Source organism: Canis lupus, chromosome 4 (assembly GCF_011100685.1).
Source record: "Canis lupus familiaris isolate Mischka breed German Shepherd chromosome 4, alternate assembly UU_Cfam_GSD_1.0, whole genome shotgun sequence".
NCBI classification, from domain to species: Eukaryota; Metazoa; Chordata; class Mammalia; order Carnivora; family Canidae; genus Canis; species Canis lupus.
The window spans coordinates 12,201,452-12,221,292 of NC_049225.1; the positions used below are offsets into that span (position 1 = coordinate 12,201,452).

The 19,841-nt window shown below is 38.0% G+C and overlaps 1 protein-coding gene across 7 annotated transcripts in view; it reads right to left on the reverse strand.

Moving 5' to 3' along the window:
- FAM13C (family with sequence similarity 13 member C) overlaps positions 1 to 19,841 on the reverse strand; it is a 147,611-nt gene that overhangs the window by 71,174 nt on the left and 56,596 nt on the right. For all 7 annotated transcript variants that reach the window (XM_038533978.1, XM_038533977.1, XM_038533976.1 and 4 more), the window contains one exon: positions 4,686 to 4,749. In XM_038533978.1, the coding sequence (XP_038389906.1) occupies positions 4,686 to 4,749 (64 nt within the window). The remainder of the gene's footprint in view (positions 1 to 4,685; positions 4,750 to 19,841) is intronic.

The window sequence follows — 19,841 nt, forward strand, 5'->3', positions numbered from 1 at the left end:
AAGCTAAACCAGCTTCATGACCACTAACCCAGCCCTGAAAGAGGACTCTGGGAGTCAAAAAGAAGACCATAAGTAAGAGTAAGAAAAGTAAAAAGTACAAAAGCAGTAAAAATAAGTATATCTGTAAAAATCAGTCAAGGGACTTACAAACTAAAATGGTGTAAAGTATGACACCATATACCTAAAACATGGGGGGAGAGAAGTAAAGAATGGATTCAAACTTAAGTGACCGTCAACTTAACATAGACTGCTAGATGCAGAAATGTTATATACAAACCTAATGGTAACCACAAATCAAATGCAGTAATAGACATGCAAAAATCAAGAGAAAGGAATACAACAAGTACATCACTAAACAAAGCCAACTCATGGTGAGTGAAGAGTTCAAGAGAAGAAAGTAACAGAGAAGATCTAATATTTGCTGCCAAAACTAGGCCTCTGGGTGACTGGCCTTGGGGAGGCTTACCCCTCAGTAACTCCGGGATGGTTTGCCTTGTTCATCCTTGACAGGAACCTGTGACTAAATTCTACAAGCATTGGGAAAATGGGAAAAAAGGGGGAATGGGTAGAATTACTAAGTGTTAAAACTGAAAGGGCTTCTAGAATTAACCCAATTCAGAACTTCCTGCCCCAATATTACAATTAAAAAACTAAATGAAATTGATGTGATGCTTCAGGACATACAGTCTCTAATAGAAAAAGTGGTTTGAAGACCCAATATGGCATGCTTTCTCAGGGAAGAGATGATCCATTAGTGTTCTTTACACATCTGTTATTTTTCTTAATTGGAAATGAAGCCAGGAAGGGGATTTACTAGGATATGGAGAAGGAAAACAGTATTTGTTCTCTTTCATTTTTTTTAATCTATTGAGTATTTATCAAGTATGTGGATATGGAGGAATAACTAAAACTAAGGATTAAGATGGATGAGATACTGTTTGGGGCACCTGGGTGGCTCACTGGTTAAGTGGCCAGCTCTTGATTTCAGCTCAGGTCATGATCTCAGGGTCCTGGAACTGAGCCCAGAGTCAGGCTCTATGCTCAGTGCGGGAGTCTGCCTGAGGCTTCTCTTTATCTCTCTGTCTCTCTGTCTCTCTGTCTGTCTGTCTGTCTCTTTCTCTGTCTCTCAAATAAATAAATAAATATTTAAGAAAAAAAAAAGATGAATGAGACATTGGTAGATCTCAAATCTAGAATATTTTCCAATCATGATCCAGAAGACACCAACAAATAAAACCTTCTAATGTCTTATAGAGAAAAAATGTGAAAGCTCAGCTCAGTGGCAGCAGGGACATTTACTCAGTTTTTCAGAAACAAATTCTTTTTTAAAAAATACTTTATTCATTTATTAGTGAGAGAGAGAGAGAGAGAGAGAGAGAGAGAGATAGGCAGAGGAAGAAGCAGGCTCCCTGTGAGGACCCTAGGATCATGACCTGAGCCAAAGGCAGACACTCAACCACTGAGCCACCCAGGTACCCCGCAGAAACAAATTCTTATAGCACAGTCTCAGAGGTACCAAAACTCATGGGATGGGGTTGCAAGTTCTATCAAGAGACCCAAGGTCAAAGACTGGTAGTTTGAGATTGGCTTAGGAAAAGGGAGACTTGCCAGAATCAAATGTATACTCATGCCAAGTGGAAATAATAAGTGAGTGAGTTTTCCAATTCACTGGGAGGGCCCTATGGTGGGTGTGCAGCCTACCTAAAAAAGTATTGAACTTTGTAGCCAGTTCACTGAGAAAGTAGGGGAATACACCAGACAGATGCTTATATGTAGATACAGCACACCATGTATCACCTTACTGAGTATAGGAGATCTTGGGTCAAGTGCCAGCTCTGGAACTGAACTATAGCTGAGGCCCATCTATCTGTGACAGAGCAAGTATAATTTAAAAAGCTCAAAAAGTAGAAGTAAATTACCAGATATGAAATTTTAGAAAAATATAAAGAACATATGTAGCACCTTAAAATTTTTATTATACATATACAGCATTAGGGTCTATGGAAATGTCTGGAAAATATTTGTGGACAATCTTCGCATGAGACTCAAGAAACTCTTTTGACTTGAGAGTTGCAATTGGAGTAAAGAAAGAAAGCAGATATGGAACTGGTGGCTTCTTTTTAGAGAACTAGTTAGCTGTGTGTGTGTGCTGCTGAGTGGGGCCAGTGGTAAATAAATACAAGAAAGGAACAAAGCAATAGAGACAGCTAACATAATAAAAAGGTCTACCTTGCATTTCCATCTAGAGGTGGAAAGAATACCTCCTATAAAATAGGAGTTAATAAAAAATATTATCAGTAGCAACTTATCATAATAATCAAAAACTAGGGGGGAAAACATACAATGGGTTACAACCAGGAGAATGAAAACTACATGCCAAATATGTAAGAATGTGTCAGAAGCATAATACTGACTAAGTGAAACCAGATACAAAAAAGCACACACAGTGCATTTATGAAAAGCTCAATAATAGACAAAACAAACCTATTTTAGTCTGAAGAATAGTTATTCTTATTGAGTAGTGACTGGAAGGAAATACAAAGGGGTGTCTGGGAGGCTGATAATGTTGTTTCTTAATCTAGGTCTTAGTCACATACTTTATGAGAATTCATACAGCTGTACATTTAGGATATATGGACTATTACATATTTTTTCTATTTCAATTAAAAATACTAAAGCGGTGTTTCCCACCTGTGTTCCATAGGATTCTTGCCTAAAAAAAGTGTTATGATGGCATTCCTCCATAAGAGTTTGGTTTTCCATACATTTGGGAAATGCTGAGAAAAACTTAGTTAAATATATTTCTATAGGAGGTCTTCTTTTATTTATTTATTTATTTATTTATTTATTTATTTATTTATTTATTTATGATAGTCACAGAGAGAGAGGCAGAGACATAGGCAGAGGAGGAAGCAGGCTCCATGCACCGGGAGCCCGATGTGGGATTCGATCCCAGGTCTCCAGGATGGCGCCCTAGGCCAAAGGCAGGCACCAAACCGCTGCGGCACCCAGGGATCCCTAAAGGAGGTCTTCATCAATGACATCAACCCTCCCTGCACGGCCTTGGATCCATTCATGCTGCTCCCATTCAAGCTTTTCTAGGGTTTCCTCTGGCCCTTAAATTTTAATCCCAACAGAAACTGCATAAAAGGATGTGGATTGGAACAAAAATCCCACACAGTTTACCCCTTGAGTGGAACAAAACACTTTGAGCGCACACTCACTCTTATCAATCAGTTTGGATCAGTAGCCCCACCTTATCGTGGAAGAGCACACATTTAAAATAAGGCATTGCCTGCTCGTTTGAATGCATGTCTCTATTCGATGCTCTTGCTCTGTAATCCCAGATCAGTAAACTGGCACATTTCATGAAATTTCCCAATCGGGTATAGTGAAGAAATACGGGAAAGCAGATTTTCAAATAGAGTTTTGTGCAGCTGTGATTTCAGAATGCTCAAGTAATCTCAGCATTCTCATGATTTCTAGCTCACAAATCTGAGTTTCTCCCAAATACTTGAAACCCATCAAAGTTGACTCTTACAATCACCTCATTTTTCTAGTCACTTATGTCAAAACAAATCAGTGCTTCTTTATAGCTAGCATTTTGCTTGTTCACAATGCATTCATTGATTCAGGCTCTTGCCTCTTTCTTCTCAAACTCTTTGTCACTCTTGTTACCATGAGTGAGGTTGTGGAATTTGAAGGCTGTCTCTATGCACAAAGAAATAACAAGGAGTGTTCTGTGTTGTTAACTTTAGGTCATTTTCCACAACTTTAGTTATTTATTTAACTTGATTTAATCAGGCAGCTGGTTTACCTTTGGTTATTCATTTCTGCCAAGTTCTAAAGTAAAAAAAAAGAAAAAGAAAACCCCCTAAATTTAGTTAATTGCCTTTTTCTTGGAGAGGGGAGAAGAGATCAATCTCAAAATGACAAAGTTTGCCTCAAGTTCATCATCTTTCTTCCCAGCATCTGAGCATCAGGTCTTTTCATTCCTTTTGCTATGATCCTAATCAGATATACCACTCACTGATCTTTAATTATAAAATGAGGGTTAGGGAAACTAGACAGTATTTCAAGCCAAGGTCTTAAGCCAAGGCATTCATAATAACAGGGATCCTAATTACGTTATATTGATTTCCAAGAGGAGAATTAAATTATCTATTTCAAAGAAAATTTAGGACAAACATTAATATAGTGATACTCGATTTGGTGAGAAACCATTTGAATTGGAAAATAGGACTTCAATGTTTCAAAATATACTAAGAAGACCATACTGTAAACACCAAACGATATCATACTCCATGGAAAAATAGTAAGCATGATTACCTTTGAGACTACAAAAGCCATAGAAATAGAGAATAAAATTAAGAGAAAGTGTTACAAATGTAACTGCCACAGCCATGGTCATGTAATCCTGAAACAAAGTTGAAAATAATAATGAAATGACTGCTGGATTTGGTTTAGGCCCAAGATGTAGTGAGCAATCTCACAGATATTTTAAATATATTTGTTCCAACGCAAGAAAAAGCATTACCCAAAGAGCTACACGGAAAACAAGTTTACTTAAGAGCAAAAACACTTAAAAGTTTTCATCAGAAAGAATTCCTGATACTAGGAAAAAGAATAATAAATTTCATAATTGGCTAACTCATGTTCATAAAACCAACAATGATGGCAACTACCTCATTTAAGTCCTGCCGAGTCTCAAAAGCATCCTTTGACCAAATGGCAGCCCTCTGATCGATTCTGTAAAATACAAAGAAAAGTTATTTACATTTAAAAGAAATCTTTCAACACTGCACATTTGAAGCTGCCAGCTACAGATCTGGCTGTACCTTTGTTCAAGCCCCTCACTGGTGTCCCACTGCCCACAGAATAAACTCTCTCCTTATAATAGCCTGCAACACATGATGGTGTTTGAATTCTGCTAGCGTGCCTTCCCAACGTTCACACACTCTCCCACACTCCAGCCTCTCTGGTCTTCTCTTGGTTTCCTGAACACAAAGGACTGATGCCCTGTTGAAATCATCATAATTACTGTCCCAGACTGCTCTCCCCCAGATCTTCACAAAACTGATTCTTACAGCATATAAGCCTCAGAGCAGCTGTGATGTCACCTCCCAACAAGGCCTTCCTGATGCCCCTACCTTAGTAGCCCTCTCCACACTCTCTATCACACTGTCCTTAGATTTTCTTCTTAGCACTTATCACTATTTGAAATTAACCTGTTTATTTCCATTTCCTCATTAAAATGTAAGCTCAAAAAATGAGTAATTATGTCCATTTTCTACACTGCTGAATCATCAGGAGCTAATACAAATTTAACATTTTTTCATTAATTCAAAAAAATTTTCTGCATGTGATCTGATAGATTTCTTATAGTCGTACAGAAAGATACCATTTCTTCACTGAAGATAGTTGGAAATTTCATCCTACCTTGTAACTAACACAATAAATATATTAATTTGTAGGTGACACGATGAAGCTGTGTTTTGCTACTATATAGTTCCTAATAAAAGAAAATGATCAAAATAAGGCAAATCTACTCTGAATCAATTTTTTAAATTTAAATACAAAAAAGCAAAACTTCACTACAGGCAGATGCTGAGCTCAAAATCATGATTTGTCAAATTTATGATATAATAGGATCCATTATGTAACATCCAAGTTTTTCTGCAGTAGTTTGCATGCTATTATATAAGAAGCATATCAAATTATAGTTATTATCCTTATAAAAAGGCCTGCTTTCTTAATAAAAGCTTTAGTCACCATTAAGTCATTTATAAAAAGATTTATTTGGGGACATAACTATTTACAGTTATTATTCAGCTTCAATTTGAGTCCTGAAAAAGTATATATGTCTTCTAAAGGGTCAACAAGATTAATGATTTCTTTAAGTCATGATGCACATTTAGAAATGTCACAAGCATAACTTCTTCAAAATATTCTTATGAATGCAAAATTTGTTCAGTCCAAGGGCATTGCTAACTGTGCAAACAATTTACTTCCAATGAGAAAAGTAAGGAGATGGTAAAACAAAATTCTCTAGGATGCACTGATGTCTACTACATCTGCACAAATCAGCATGTCTCTCCTGAGTATGAGAGGTTGAGGGTCCAACAATGAGTTCAGGGAGCGATCATTCAAACGGGAAAAGAAAGTGAGGAAGAAGACCACTGGCACACTCATCCTATCCCCATCAATTCCCTGAGTTGCAAACATAGTAATATCAGGGCTTCAGAAAATACTAAATTATTCTATCCCACAAATAGGCAAAACCCTCTTAGGAGGAGGAGTTCATGTGTCCAATCCAGTAACATCTAAAATTTTGAATGATTCATAATTTCTTTGTAATATATACTGGTTCTCAAACTGTGTTTCTACAGAATTATGGTAGCACCAGAAGAATGGAAGAGTGATATTCTTTAGTGGAAAAAATATTTACCAGTCTATAGTTTAACCATAAATTTTTCTAGGGCTTTAGTGCTAGCAGATAGCAAATACACAGGTAGCAAACATTAATGGAAAAAAGCAGAAATAGACTTTGTTGAAAATATGTATTATTGAGATGCAGAGAACAGCCTACTTATAATAAACTCACATGATCTTCCAGGAAAACTACTTATAATCTCCAAATAAATCTCCAGAGCAAGTTTAAGAATTGTGGTCTAACCATCAAAGTTACATTAATTTAATAACCATCTGAATGTCTCCTATGTGCCTGGTATAGTGTTGGGGAAATAAAAAGCAGACTCTAGGCCTTTAGGAGACTTAACAATTCAGTGGAATCTGAAGCAGAGGATAAAACTAACACCCAATCTTAGGGCTAATTTCAGTAAGTCAAAGATCAGGGCTGATATTAGAATGGTAGAAAGGAACTGGGGAATTAGAAACAGAGAGAAAGAGAGCATGAGACAAGGGGATGGCAGAGGGAGAAGGAAAAGCTCTCTTTCCCTCTCTCAAAGAAATAAATAAAATCTTAAAAAATAATCAAGAGGTCTTGGGTATGTGTGGAAAGTGTGGAATAAAAAAGATGGGATAATCACAACTATTTCAAAGTTTTGAGACCATGTGACTAGAAAGATGACAGGTGGTTTTTCTAATGGAGGTAGAAAAATATGTAATTTTGGTGGGGAGAGCAGGCAGTTGGCAGAAAGAGAGGCAATTCATGAGTTTAGATTTAGATATTTGCAGCTTGAAGCAAGGCTGAGATGGGAAAGTAAAAATACCTGAGCAGGGCTCACCCTATAATTGCTACTCTATTGTGTGTTCAGTAGAGGGATATTGTGGTAATGGTAACTGTGATATGCAATGGTCACAGGTTCAGCGCTGATTTTTTTCCCTGCTGTGTGGCCAGAGCCTAGCATTGTTCCTGGACTATGGCACATATTCAGTGCAAGCCTTTGGATGGGTAAATGAAGAAACAAGGAACCAGATCTAATATGATTTCTTGATCTACTACTTACCTGATGTGTGTGCCCACAGGTAAGATAGCAACTTCTCTAAGGCTCAGTTTCCTTGTCTGTAAAGTGAGGATAACAACAGCTATCTCATAGGATAATTCCTGACTGCTAGCTGTATTTTTAAGAAAGATTTTACATACTTATTCATGAGAGAAACAGAAAGAGAGGCAGAGATGTAGGCAGAGGGAGAAGCAGACCCCCTGTGGGGAGCCTGATGTGGGACTCAATCCCAGGACCCTCGGATCATGACCTGAGCCAAAGGCAGAGGCTCAACCACTGAGCCACCCAGACACCCCAACTGCTAGCTGTATTAAAAATAGCACAAGGATTCTAGAATGATATATGAAAATACCATTACAGAATTATAAATGATGATAATTCATGATATATTTAATTAACAATGATCAAAGTCTTGTGAATGAGAAAGCTGAAAAAGACAAAACCTGGGACTTCCTACTCAGGGCCACTGGGCAGTCTCTGAAACTGGCCAGTTAGTAGACAGAAGAAAGTACAGATCTATCACTAAGGAGGTAAGAAGCTAACTAGAATATCATTCTAAATAACAAAGAGAAAGAGGTTATGAGAAAAATGTCAAGGACCACTAACAGTTTACCAGCCCTTACTATACCAGGCTGGGAATGCCAGGTACTGAGATTATTTCATTTAATCCTCATAGTAACTATCTGAGATTAGCATTAGTATACCCATTTGACTTAACAGAAAACAGGGCAGTTATATAACTTTATTCATTCATTAAATTAATATTTATGAACCACTAACTATCTGCCAGGGACTATTACAGATTTTTGGAATAAAAGAGTCAATAAAACAAAGTCTCTGCCCTTATGGAACTTACAATATTCATATGAGGAGAGAAGACCCAAAGAGATAAGCCAGTGATTTCTGGTGTACCAGACGCTAAATACAATGGAGAACAAGAGAGCAAAGCAAGGAGAACAAGACATGCAAGTGCACTGCCCAAGCTCACAATGCTAGAAAATCTCAATTATCTGGAGATCATGAGAAGGAAAATAGAGAAACAAAAAGCCAGTGGATTGAACAAGATAAAGGTTATGGCCAGAAGAGGAAAGAGAAATGAAGTTTCTCACTAGAGTACTTTAGCAATGAAAAGAGAACTGGAACAGTATCTGGGTGTCTCAAATTCCCTTTTTTAAAAGATCTTTAAAGATACTGCTCAAACCACTTATAATCCTGGCCTACATATTAATGCTGGGTCACACTGAAACATTCCCTCCAATTTTCTTGCTTCCTTTCACCCAAAATAACAATAGGAAAGGAACCAGGCATATCTCTACTATGAGTAGGCCTGTCAGAGCCCTCTGTCAGCTCCAAAACAGCCCCCTCTCCTCTGGTACAGACAACAGGAAATGCAGACTCTGCTCCACAGAGTCTGATTATGGCTCTCAGAACTGATGGGAGTGTCATGCTTCTGAACATCACTCCATCACCATCACTGTCATCACCACCACCATCACTGTCATCACCACCACCATGACCACTACTATATACTGCCACCACTACTACTATCACTGCCACTGCCATCACCGCCACCACCACCATCACCATAGTTGTCACCACCACTGTCATCATCACCATCACCATCACCACCACCACCGTGATCACTACTATATCTGCCACCACCACTGCTGTCATTGTCACTATCATCACCACCACCACTGCTACCACCACCATCGTCATCACCACCACTGTCATCACTGCCACTATAGCCATCACTATTATTGTCATCACCACAACCACCAGCACTGCCATATCATTACCACCACCACTACCACTACCAACATCACCACCATGATATAATTCAAATTAAAAGCAATTATAACAGAGAAATAGAAAATTTAGTTTTGTACTGATATTAGAAGAGCTTCTTCCCAGATTTGGTGACTGCAAAGTTGTAGCCAACCCATTAAAGTGCAACTTTTCTAAAATTTTTGGCGATCCTATATTTCTGGGACTCTAAACCATGTGCTGAGCCAATATATAGTATCATCTTGCAGTGGCCTTCCCTTGGAAGGTATATTGGAATTCAAAATAGCAAAATGAACAAAGCATTAAGATATTTTTCATAGCCTAAGGATAGTATCAAATCATAGTGTAATAATTTGTGAAGAAGCAATATTTTAGCATAGAAATTTTAAATTTATATCAACATTTCAATTATCTATAACTAAATTAAAAGATGAATGTGTTCCCTATCTCAGTGAAATACTTCTCCTTCTATCCAATTGCTCATGGAAGACATCTGACAGTTATTCTGACACTTTCCTCTCCCTTAAGTCCAATTAACATTGTATTATGAGGTCTTAAATTTCTTATTTCAAATAGCTTTTGCATCTGTCCTCTTCCCTCCACCTCCACCACTACCACCTCAAGCCAAACCACTATAATCTGTCTTTTGGACTATCTCCATGGTCTCCCTACTCCCCCTCTACCCTCTCAAACCATTTTCCACAAAACTATCTGTCCCTACCCTTTTGCACACAGCACTTAGTGACCAAAATTCTTATAGTATTCTAGGATATCCTCGAGTATTTAGCACCTGTCCACCTCTTCAACCTCAATTCATACCATTCTCCCTCTCTGCTTCTAGTACACTAATATTCTTACAGTTTCTTACATGCACCATGCTTGTTTCCACCTCAGGCCTTTGTATGTGTTGTTCTGAGCCCATAATGCTGTTCCCTCTCCACTCTCTCTTCTAATTAACACATTCGTCCTGTAGATACCAGGTAGCTCACAATCAGGTCTCTCTTTTATATGTTCTTGTTGTATTCTGATCCTCATTTGCTCCATAGTCTTTAACTGTGTATTTGCATAATTATCTGATTGTCTCTCACTCATGATGCTATATACTCTATGATTTTATGAGTCTTGCTTATTATTTTTATCTCTAGGGATAATGATGACATTTGGCACATAGTAGGTACTCATATATTTATTAATAAAGTATTCATCCTGGGGCACCTGGGTGGCATAGTCAGTTAAGCAACTGACTCTTGACTTTGGCTCAAGTCATGATCTCAGGGTCAGAAAATTGAGCCCTGCACTGGGCTCCGTGCTCAGGGCTGAGTCTGCTTGAGATTCTCTCTCCCTCTCCCTCTGCCCCTTCTGCTGCTGCTTCTCTCTCTCTCTCTCTCTGTCACATTCTAGCATGCATAAATAAATAAATAAATAAATAAATAAATAAATAAATAAATCTTTCAAAAAATAAATATTCATCCCAGGGTTGTAGAGAGCTGCCAATTCTGGTATATTCCCAAGTGTATATACCATGATTATGATAAAACTCATGCTCTCTCCTCCATCTAGAGCATGCTAGCAGGACTGGCAGGATGGGATGAATCTCACTCCCACAAGCAGATACATTTCTTTCCTAGACGACCTGCTAAAGATAAGCAAGTGGTGCTCTAACCCACATTTAGAAAACCTGGGCAAAAAGAGTAAAAGGACAGCAGCCAGTACGCTTTTCAAGAGTGCATCAAATAGAACCAGAACCTTAAGGCTGAGCCAAGCTGAACCTTGAATCACTCGTAAGAGTTCAAGATATTCCACTGCATTAAATTGAGCTGCTATCTAGAAAGCAACATGGGATACATTAATGTATACCCGGATGACTGCTGCTGACTGTAAGACTGTTGTTTCCTGAAACTCTTTTGAAAACAAAAGGTATATCCCAAGAGGACAACCATCTGAGCAAAACATTCTTTATGTACAAACAATAGCTCTATATGCAGACACAGACAAGATGCCAATAAACTCCAGTAATATTATTAGCAACAATAACAACCGTCAAAACCAGTAATTAAAAAATTCCTTTCTCTGGGGAGTCTGAGCTATATTAAAAGCATTCTCTTATTGGTGTTTTTCTTTTAATCAGATTTCTGTGGACTAAGGAATACTAGGCAGCCACCTTCAAAAATAAAGAAATTAAGGCACTGAATTTAAAATGACCACCAAAGAGACTGCTGACAGAAAACAGAACTAGAGGTCAATAGATGTTCATGACTTTTCAACTCATATATGTACATGTCCAGGTCAATGAACTCCCATAGAGGGAGAAGAAAGATATGGCTAGAGGCAGCATGCTAATCTCTAATAATAATAATATGCCCTGACAGTAATTATTAGAACCCAAGCTTTGCCCCCTCTATACTTCTCTGAAGATTACAATCAATCAGTGTTATTAAAAACAGATTCGTGGGCCATAGTTACTGAATCTGTATTTCCAAAGGAGTGCATTGGTAACATGTTTTACAAGTGGTTCAGGGGATTCCTAACTGGGAAATATTATCCTAAAGGTCCAGGTTCAGTAATCCAGGAGGATATCAGATGAGGGACTTCTGTGAGTGCAGGAGTGCGGGGAGTGTTTCTGACCTGGCCTCCTAGGGGACACACTACAGAAGCAGGAAGTGTTATGTCCCTGGAGACACTGTGAGAAATACTGAATACAAGGCGCTGAGCTGCACTGGAATAGATACTGCTCCTCACCTTGGTGGGCTGGAACAGAGCCCAGAAACAGCCAGAACCATACCAATGCCCAGAGAATGCGTGGGCAGTAAGACACATGAAGCCAGTGTCAGGACTGAGAGGAGAAAGGAGATAGAATTTCCATGAGTGTGGTTCAATAATACCTCATGAATCAGAAAGAAGAGTTTGGGAAAAGATATTGAGGACAGGGAATCCATTGGGAGCAGAAGTTCTAATACATTATTATTAATAATGATAGTAGCACTTGGTTTGCTGAGCTGGATACAAAGCACTTCCTTGCAACATCTCATTTTCTATTCGCTTAATATGTAATTATGAGACAACTGCTTCCTCTGCCAGGCAGTAGTCAGCCGAGGAGGCACAGTGGCCATAGCCGATGCTTCAGCTCCATGGACAGTTCTGCTCATTCAAATTATCCCCCTCTTAGCACCTGCCAAGTCTCTTCACTTTTCTGCCTCAAGGATTTTGTGAGGCAGAGCTCCTTCCCTCAGCCTGGAAGTGTGGGGGGAGTACCTCCTCTGGGGACAACCCTCAGCCAACAAAGAGGGGAATGTGTGAATAAACACTGTTGCCTCCCAACTTTCATAGGAATATACCTGAGAAATTTTTACAAGTCATCAGGGACTGATCTCCAGTTGACATAAGTGGTAACCTCAATTATGCACCTGCCTTCATTCAGCCCTTCCTCCTCCCCTATTTCCTGCTTCCTGGGATCACCTCTTTGTACCTAAGGCTTTCTATGAGGCTCTGCTTTCTGGAGGAATCTAACATGAGGAAGTGAGCAACATTACAAAGTAAACACAATACCTATCTTTCTGAGTCAGGGACAGGAAAAAAAGCATGCAAATGAAGGTTTAGTTTAGGGACAGATGAAGTGAAAGGGACAGGAGATCACAAATAATGGTGGAGGAGAGTGGCTAATTTGAATGAAAGGTAAATATTTAATGAATATTAAATCCTCATTCCACTGGGCACTGTGATATTACATCTGATTCTTGGCTTTCCAACATTCTAGCTTTTAAATTATGAATCAGGATAGCTCTAGGAATGAAAGAACTTAAGAAAAGGCACAGAAGACTTAAGTAAGTGTTAATATTAAACAAGCCTAAATCCTACCTGTTCCCTAATATAGGGAACATATTTTTCTCTTCCATAAAGAAGATATGAACCTCTAATTTCCACCTCTCCTCTTCCCTTTCCATCCTCACTACCACCATCACCTCCCACACGGACAATGCATTACCTCCTCTGTTTCTCTGCTTCCCCACAACACACACCACCTAGAGTGGTCTTTTAAAGATGCAAATCTGAGCATGTTTTTCTCCTGTTGATATCATCCAATGGCTTCCCTTGACTCCAACAAAATCTAAGATCCCTGGCTACAAGGCTCTGTGCAGTCTGGGCACTGCCAACTTTTCTGATGCCATCTAATACATTTTCTCTGCAGTTCAATTTCTCCAGCCCTTTGTCTACCTGTTGAATAAGCCAGCACCTCTATACTTGCTATTCCCAGAGTATCTATGCTACTTAGGATTCTCATTATCTTCATTTTAAACCAAACAAATGCCATGCATACCTGCAACACAATCCCATTCTTACCAATGTGATTTTGGCACAAGATAAACAGAACCTGGATTAGTGTTAGTCTGAGGGGCAAGGGTAAGTTAATGATCAGAAAGGCAAGTCAGGAGCCTGGTTCTCACATGCTTTCACATCACTCAAGTTTGACTAGGCACATTTTGGCAGTTACCTTAAAGCTGGTCCTCAATTCTCTTCTCTCAGTTCCAAGTTCTCTCCATGCCCCTAAATCATTCCAGCAGTATAGTGATTTTCTCTTCCTAGCACTTTTTATCTCCAATCTACTTCTGACAACAACCTTCCTCTCCCTGGGAACTAGCCCTCCACATACACATCCCAAGGGCTCTATAATGTCCGGATTTTTCAATAGGTTTAGTGAGGCCAAAGTTGTTTTCTTGTATTGGTGTTAAGTTCAAGGCTTTAAAAACCTCCTGAAATCTGGCGTTACTCCTGCTTCCACCTTCCCAGGTTTCTTCTCTTGGACCCCATTCCCTTCAAACGGGCTCTAGTATTTCCTTTGTCCCTATTATCTGCAGAGTCATACGGGTTCTCTTGATTAGAGCTCTATGCTGGGTAACCCTGAAAGGCTTGCACTGCTTAAAGGGTATAAAAAAGTCTTTCTTCTACTTTTATCCACAGAATAAAACAATCAAACAAAGAGGTGTCTAGGATACAGGTTCTGGTTTTCAGTGTCATCTGACCCTGGGAAAATCACTTTAATATTTGCTTTCTGATCCCAGCTAATCCAAACCATAAAAGCTACAGATACATTGAAAGTGCTTTTTAAGTTTCTTCTAGTTAACAATAATAATATTTAAAAGTTTCATTCTTCTATCATACTTTCCTAATATTCCTGTTCACCTCAAATTGAGATAAAATGGTTCAAAGAAATAGAAAATAAAACTACTGGGGATCCCTGGGTGCCTCAGTGGTTTGGCACCTGCCTTTGGCTCAGGGCGTGATCCTGGAGTCCCAGGATCGAGTCTCACATCAGACTTCCTGCATGAAGCCTGCTTCTCCTCTCTCTGTGTCTCTCATGAATAAATAAATAAAATCTTTAAAAAAAAAAAAAAGAAAAGAAAACTACTTAATATGATTGCAGTGACAGCAACAAATTTATTTATGGTTCTATATCCTAAACAGTGCATACTATGTTATTTCACTTATAAATAATTTTCCCAGTTACAAACAATAGGAACCCATTGTGGAAAATTTGGGAAACAAAAAGAAGATTTTAAAAATCAGCACACTTAATCATTTCACCTGAAAATAACTACCAATAAAATACTAATTTATGTCTTTCTAGTATATGTTCCTGTATATAACTGTTAAGCAAAAATAAGATCACCTTGTAATTCTGTTATATAATTGCTTTTTTCTTCATGTATAAATAAATCATGAACATGTATCCATATTAATAAAGACTTATAAAGCAGTTTTAAAAATCCACCATGAAGACTGATGTTTCTCAAGAGGGTGGTGGTATGCCCTCTAGAAAGCATTTAGGAAATTTAGGGGCTATTTTTGATTGGTGCAGAGGCTGGGAGAGACTACTGACATTCTGAGGGCTACAACCAAAGCTGCCAGAGTCCCTAAGATGTGCAGGGTAGTTCCACATATCAAAGAGTCGTTTCACACCTGGCATGCCTTCCAAATGTTCTCTGGGAACATTAGAGATAGAAGCAATATTCCCCTAGCACAATCTGAACTAGAAAACTGTAAGGGCTAGTGCATGAAACAGAAATATCTTTGGAGAAGGGGATTGGACTGAACGGTCTCAAACATTCCACCCAGAACCACTATCCTATGATGCTGACAAATACAGAAATCTAACCACATGACTTTCTTTCTAATTCTCTCAAAATTATCAATTATCCATTTTATTCCTATCTTCTTTCATGATCAGATAACTGATAAATTCATATCCCATGTCTCTTTTTAGTTTATGATTTCAAATCCCAAGCCTAGACAGCTTTACCCTTAAGCACAAACCACGGAAACTAAAACGGAAGTACACAAAAATATTTTTAAACAATTCTTACCACAGCAGTATCTATAAATATAAATTACAGAAGTAATCAAAATACACACTAATTTGGAATTTGTTACATAAATGATGGTATATTCACATAACAGAATATCTTACAGTCATTAATATTTTAGAATATTTTATGATATGGAAAAATATAATATTAAGTAGGACAAACAAGTTACACAGAAATGTCTAAGATTTCACATATATTAAAAATGTATATGTATATAAAAAATTACATATATAAAATAAGTTGGTTAAAGATAAAGAAAAATTTAAAAAAAGAAAAATACAGAGAAAGGATGAGTGGGAGCTGTATATGTCACTATATATGATTTGAGTAGATGTGGATGTGGATGTGTTTGTGTGTGCGTGTTTAGTATTAAACATTAGTCTTGAAAAAGAATAAACTTGTAAATGAATACTATGACAGAAACACTGCAGTAGCCATTGCCTCATTGGGAAGATAAAGAGTGAGTTAAAGAAAAACCTCATTCCCATGACGTCAGGAACCCTCAATGCCTAACCAGCTGGTCATTTTTAAATTAGATTTAAGTTTATATGCATACTCTGTCTCCTATAATCACTATTGAAATTTGTCTCCTAAATTTAGTCCAAGATAGGCCAAGAAGTTTTCTAAGATGTTGAGGTATTAAGGACAAATTTTTTCGTTCCATCTCCTAGAAATATTATTTGTAACACAAAGCTATGATACCAAAGTTTGTAAAATACGTTTCTTGTAGAAAATTGTATATTAGAATATTCATTATGAAAAATTAAATTTGTTCACCTTAGCCATAAATGAAGCTGAGGTTGGTGATAATTACCCCATTACTCTATTATTCAACTTACATATGAAGATTGTATAGTCAGAATGCACAATGCATTCTCGTCTAGCTTTATACCCTGGAGCCTGTTTGAAGTGAATTCAATCTTAATGTATCAGGAAGCCCCTTTCCTAAACAACTTTTTATGCCACATTAAAGCAATAGCAACAATATAAGGAGTACACTAGTGATGAGCACAGTGTGATATATGAAAGTACTGAATTACTATATTGTATGCCAGAAACTAATAGAACACTATATTTAACTAACTGGGATTAAACAAAAACTTAAAACAATAATAAAAATACAAAAACATACACTAAAATGGATGACCATAGTTATATTGAGGTAGTAAGATTACAAGAAATTTTTATTTCCTTGGATTTTTTAATATTTTCCAACATAACCATGTTCCATTTATTATATTTAATCAGAGAATATCTCCGAGTTTCTCACTTATCTTTTTGGCTAACCACTGTCCAGTGAAAGTGCTAACAATTTATAAACTAACCAAGGGAAGGCAATAATAATAATAATAATAATAATAATAATAATGATGATGATGGAGGGTTTCATTCCCAGAATAATCAAGTGTGGGCTCTTTATCAGTTCAAGGGGTTGGTGATTTGGTGTACGATATTTTTGTGCTCTACAGCAGGAGGAGGAATTATTTTTATCTGTGACTGCAAGAGCTTGTTTTATTAAGCTAAAATCTTTCCACATCTAATCCTTTAAACATCTAGAATGTCAAGCATGTTTAGTATTAGAGCCAGAAGAGGATGGAAAAATCATCTGACCCAAACTCAAGTTAAAGGGGACTGAGCGATTTGTATGAAGTGACTAAGGTCACCTGAAAGACATGAGATAAGACTGCATTTCTTAATTTGAATGTTCTTTCCATTCAACCAGATTGTTTCTGTGCCCATGAAGATGGAGGCAGGATCAGGGGATGAAGAAGAGGCCTCACTATATGGCTTCCTTCCTAGGCAAAGTAAGCATTTCAGAGCCCACTCGTCATCCAACTATATAGCAGGGAGTCTCAAAACATTATCAAGACAAAGTAATTTTTTTTGTTTATACCTCATTGTTCTCCTCCTCCTCTGCTATTAGAAAGAAAGAAAGAAAAAAGAAAGAAGAGAGAAGGAGGGAGGGAGGGGAAGGAGAAGGGGGTGGGGAAGGAAAAGAGAAGAGAGAGGAGGGAAAGGGAGGGGAGGGGAGGGAAAGGGAGGGGATAGGAGATGAGAGAAGAGGAGGGGAGGGGAGGGGAGGGGAGGGGAGGGGAGAGGAGAGGAGAGGAGAGGAGAGGAGAGGAGAGGAGAGGAGAGGAGAGGAGAGGAAAAGAAATCCTAATAAGAACATGTTGGCAACATGCAGAGTCCTTGCTCTGGTACAGTCCAAGAAGGCAGATCTTGTCTACTATGTTATTAAAAATCTCTGGGTCCTCTTTCTTTTACTCATTCTTTCTCTTTTTAGCAGAGATCATTAAGATTTTTCTTACTTCCACAAGAAAACACTTAAATAAGAAACAATTAGCTATTAAAATAAACACAAATTGTCTATGTCAAAAACAAAAGCTGAAAGGATTTATTCCCCATGGAAAAGCTGCTGGAAAAGCTGCTGCCAACAAAACTTCCTCTTTCCATAAAGCAACAACACTTTGTCTTTCTTCTGGAATGTCACAAAAATAGTCAAAGCCACCAAACACCATTATTCTTGCTAATACACCAATCCTCAACCCCCTCTAACTGGGGACTTCCAGATGAAGAGGCTAATAAACTCCAATTCACAAATGTAACCACCAACTTAATTAGTAGTGACACAATGCTATAGAATAGCTCCTATTTATACAGACAAGGTCTTTAATGACATTAAAAGTTTAATGCTGTCATAAATTTTAATACAATATTTTAAACACAAGTGAGTTAATCACTCTCAAAAGTAAATTTACTTAGCTAGCTAAGAAATCCCCAGCTTCATTAGTATTCTGTTATATTCATAAATCCTCCTTTGTCATATCTGAGGGTTCATAGGATTGGCACTGGCTGTAGCTGTATAAAAAAATAAATCAAACTTATGCATATTCATCAAGTGACTGCTCTGAACAGATTGATGGAATTTGTCTTGGCTCTGTTATAAGGGGGGGTGAGGGTTTAAGCAAATCATGGTCTCACTAGGTGTCAAACTAGAAAATGAGAGGGTTGTATTAAATGATTAGCAAGGCTTCATTCTTGCTCTAACCAAATGCAGTTCTATAATATTACATGTTTTGAAAAGCTCCAGGTACTGAAGAGCATACCAGAGTAGGGTAATACATAGCCCCTCCATTCAGATGCAATGAAAATCCAAGTTAAAATGTAAATACATCATCTTGGAAAGGAGACAGTATCAGACATTACCTTATTAGGGCTTAGCTCCAGGCAGCTAGAGTACCCAGGATGAGCAGTTGCTGGGAAGAAAAGGATTAAAGCAGGCATTATAAATCAAATGCCTGTAGAAGCCAGGCAAGGAGCATAAATAAGCAGGTGGATCTGGTTGGAAGTTGTGGAAAAATGGACAGCTGCTCCTCAGCTCCAGCTAATTGTTGTTAATAGGAATATAGACCCTGGGTTATCCCATCTTTCGTTTTTCAAAAAGAATCTCCCAAATCTATAAAATCTTATGAATTTTAAATATTGAATCAAAATATTTTAAAACATTCTACAAGGCAAATATAGATTTCTACATTAGATAAACCACAAGATCAAACTTAAGATCTCTGCTGTGGGGCACTGTACAAGGAATTAATATAAGGACAGAGGAGACATGGAAAATAGGAGGAAGGATACAATGAAAGAGGATCGAGGGGTGAAATCAGTCTGAGGTTGTCTCTGTTGAAGAACAAGCAAACTGGGAAGTAGAAAGGGGTTATCCTAGGATAGTGTTTCTAAACTTTTTTGGGGTCATGAGTACCACAAGAGATTGTGCTGAATGCTTTAGAGATTTTCCCTGGAAAACTAAGCTTTTATATAGTAGGCAAAATAACTGCCCACACGCACACTAAGGTGCCTGTCCTCATTTTTTGTCCTACTCTGCATGTTACTCTACACGACAAAAGGGATTCTAAAGATATGGTCCTTCAAGTTAAGGACCTTGGCCCAATCCAATCCCATGAATCCTTAAAGTCAGAAAATCTCTCTTGGTCATGGTCAGAGGGAGATGTATGGAAGATGCTCAGAGATGTAATGTTGCTAGTTTTGCAATAGAGGAAGGGGCACAAGCCAAGCAATATAGGTAGCCCCTGGAAACTGGAAAAGGCAAAGAGACAGGGAGTCCAGAAAGGAATGAAGGCCTACTGACACCTTTATTTTAGCCCTAGGAGACCCATGTTGAATATCTACAGAACTATAAGATTATAAATGTGTGGTGTTTTAA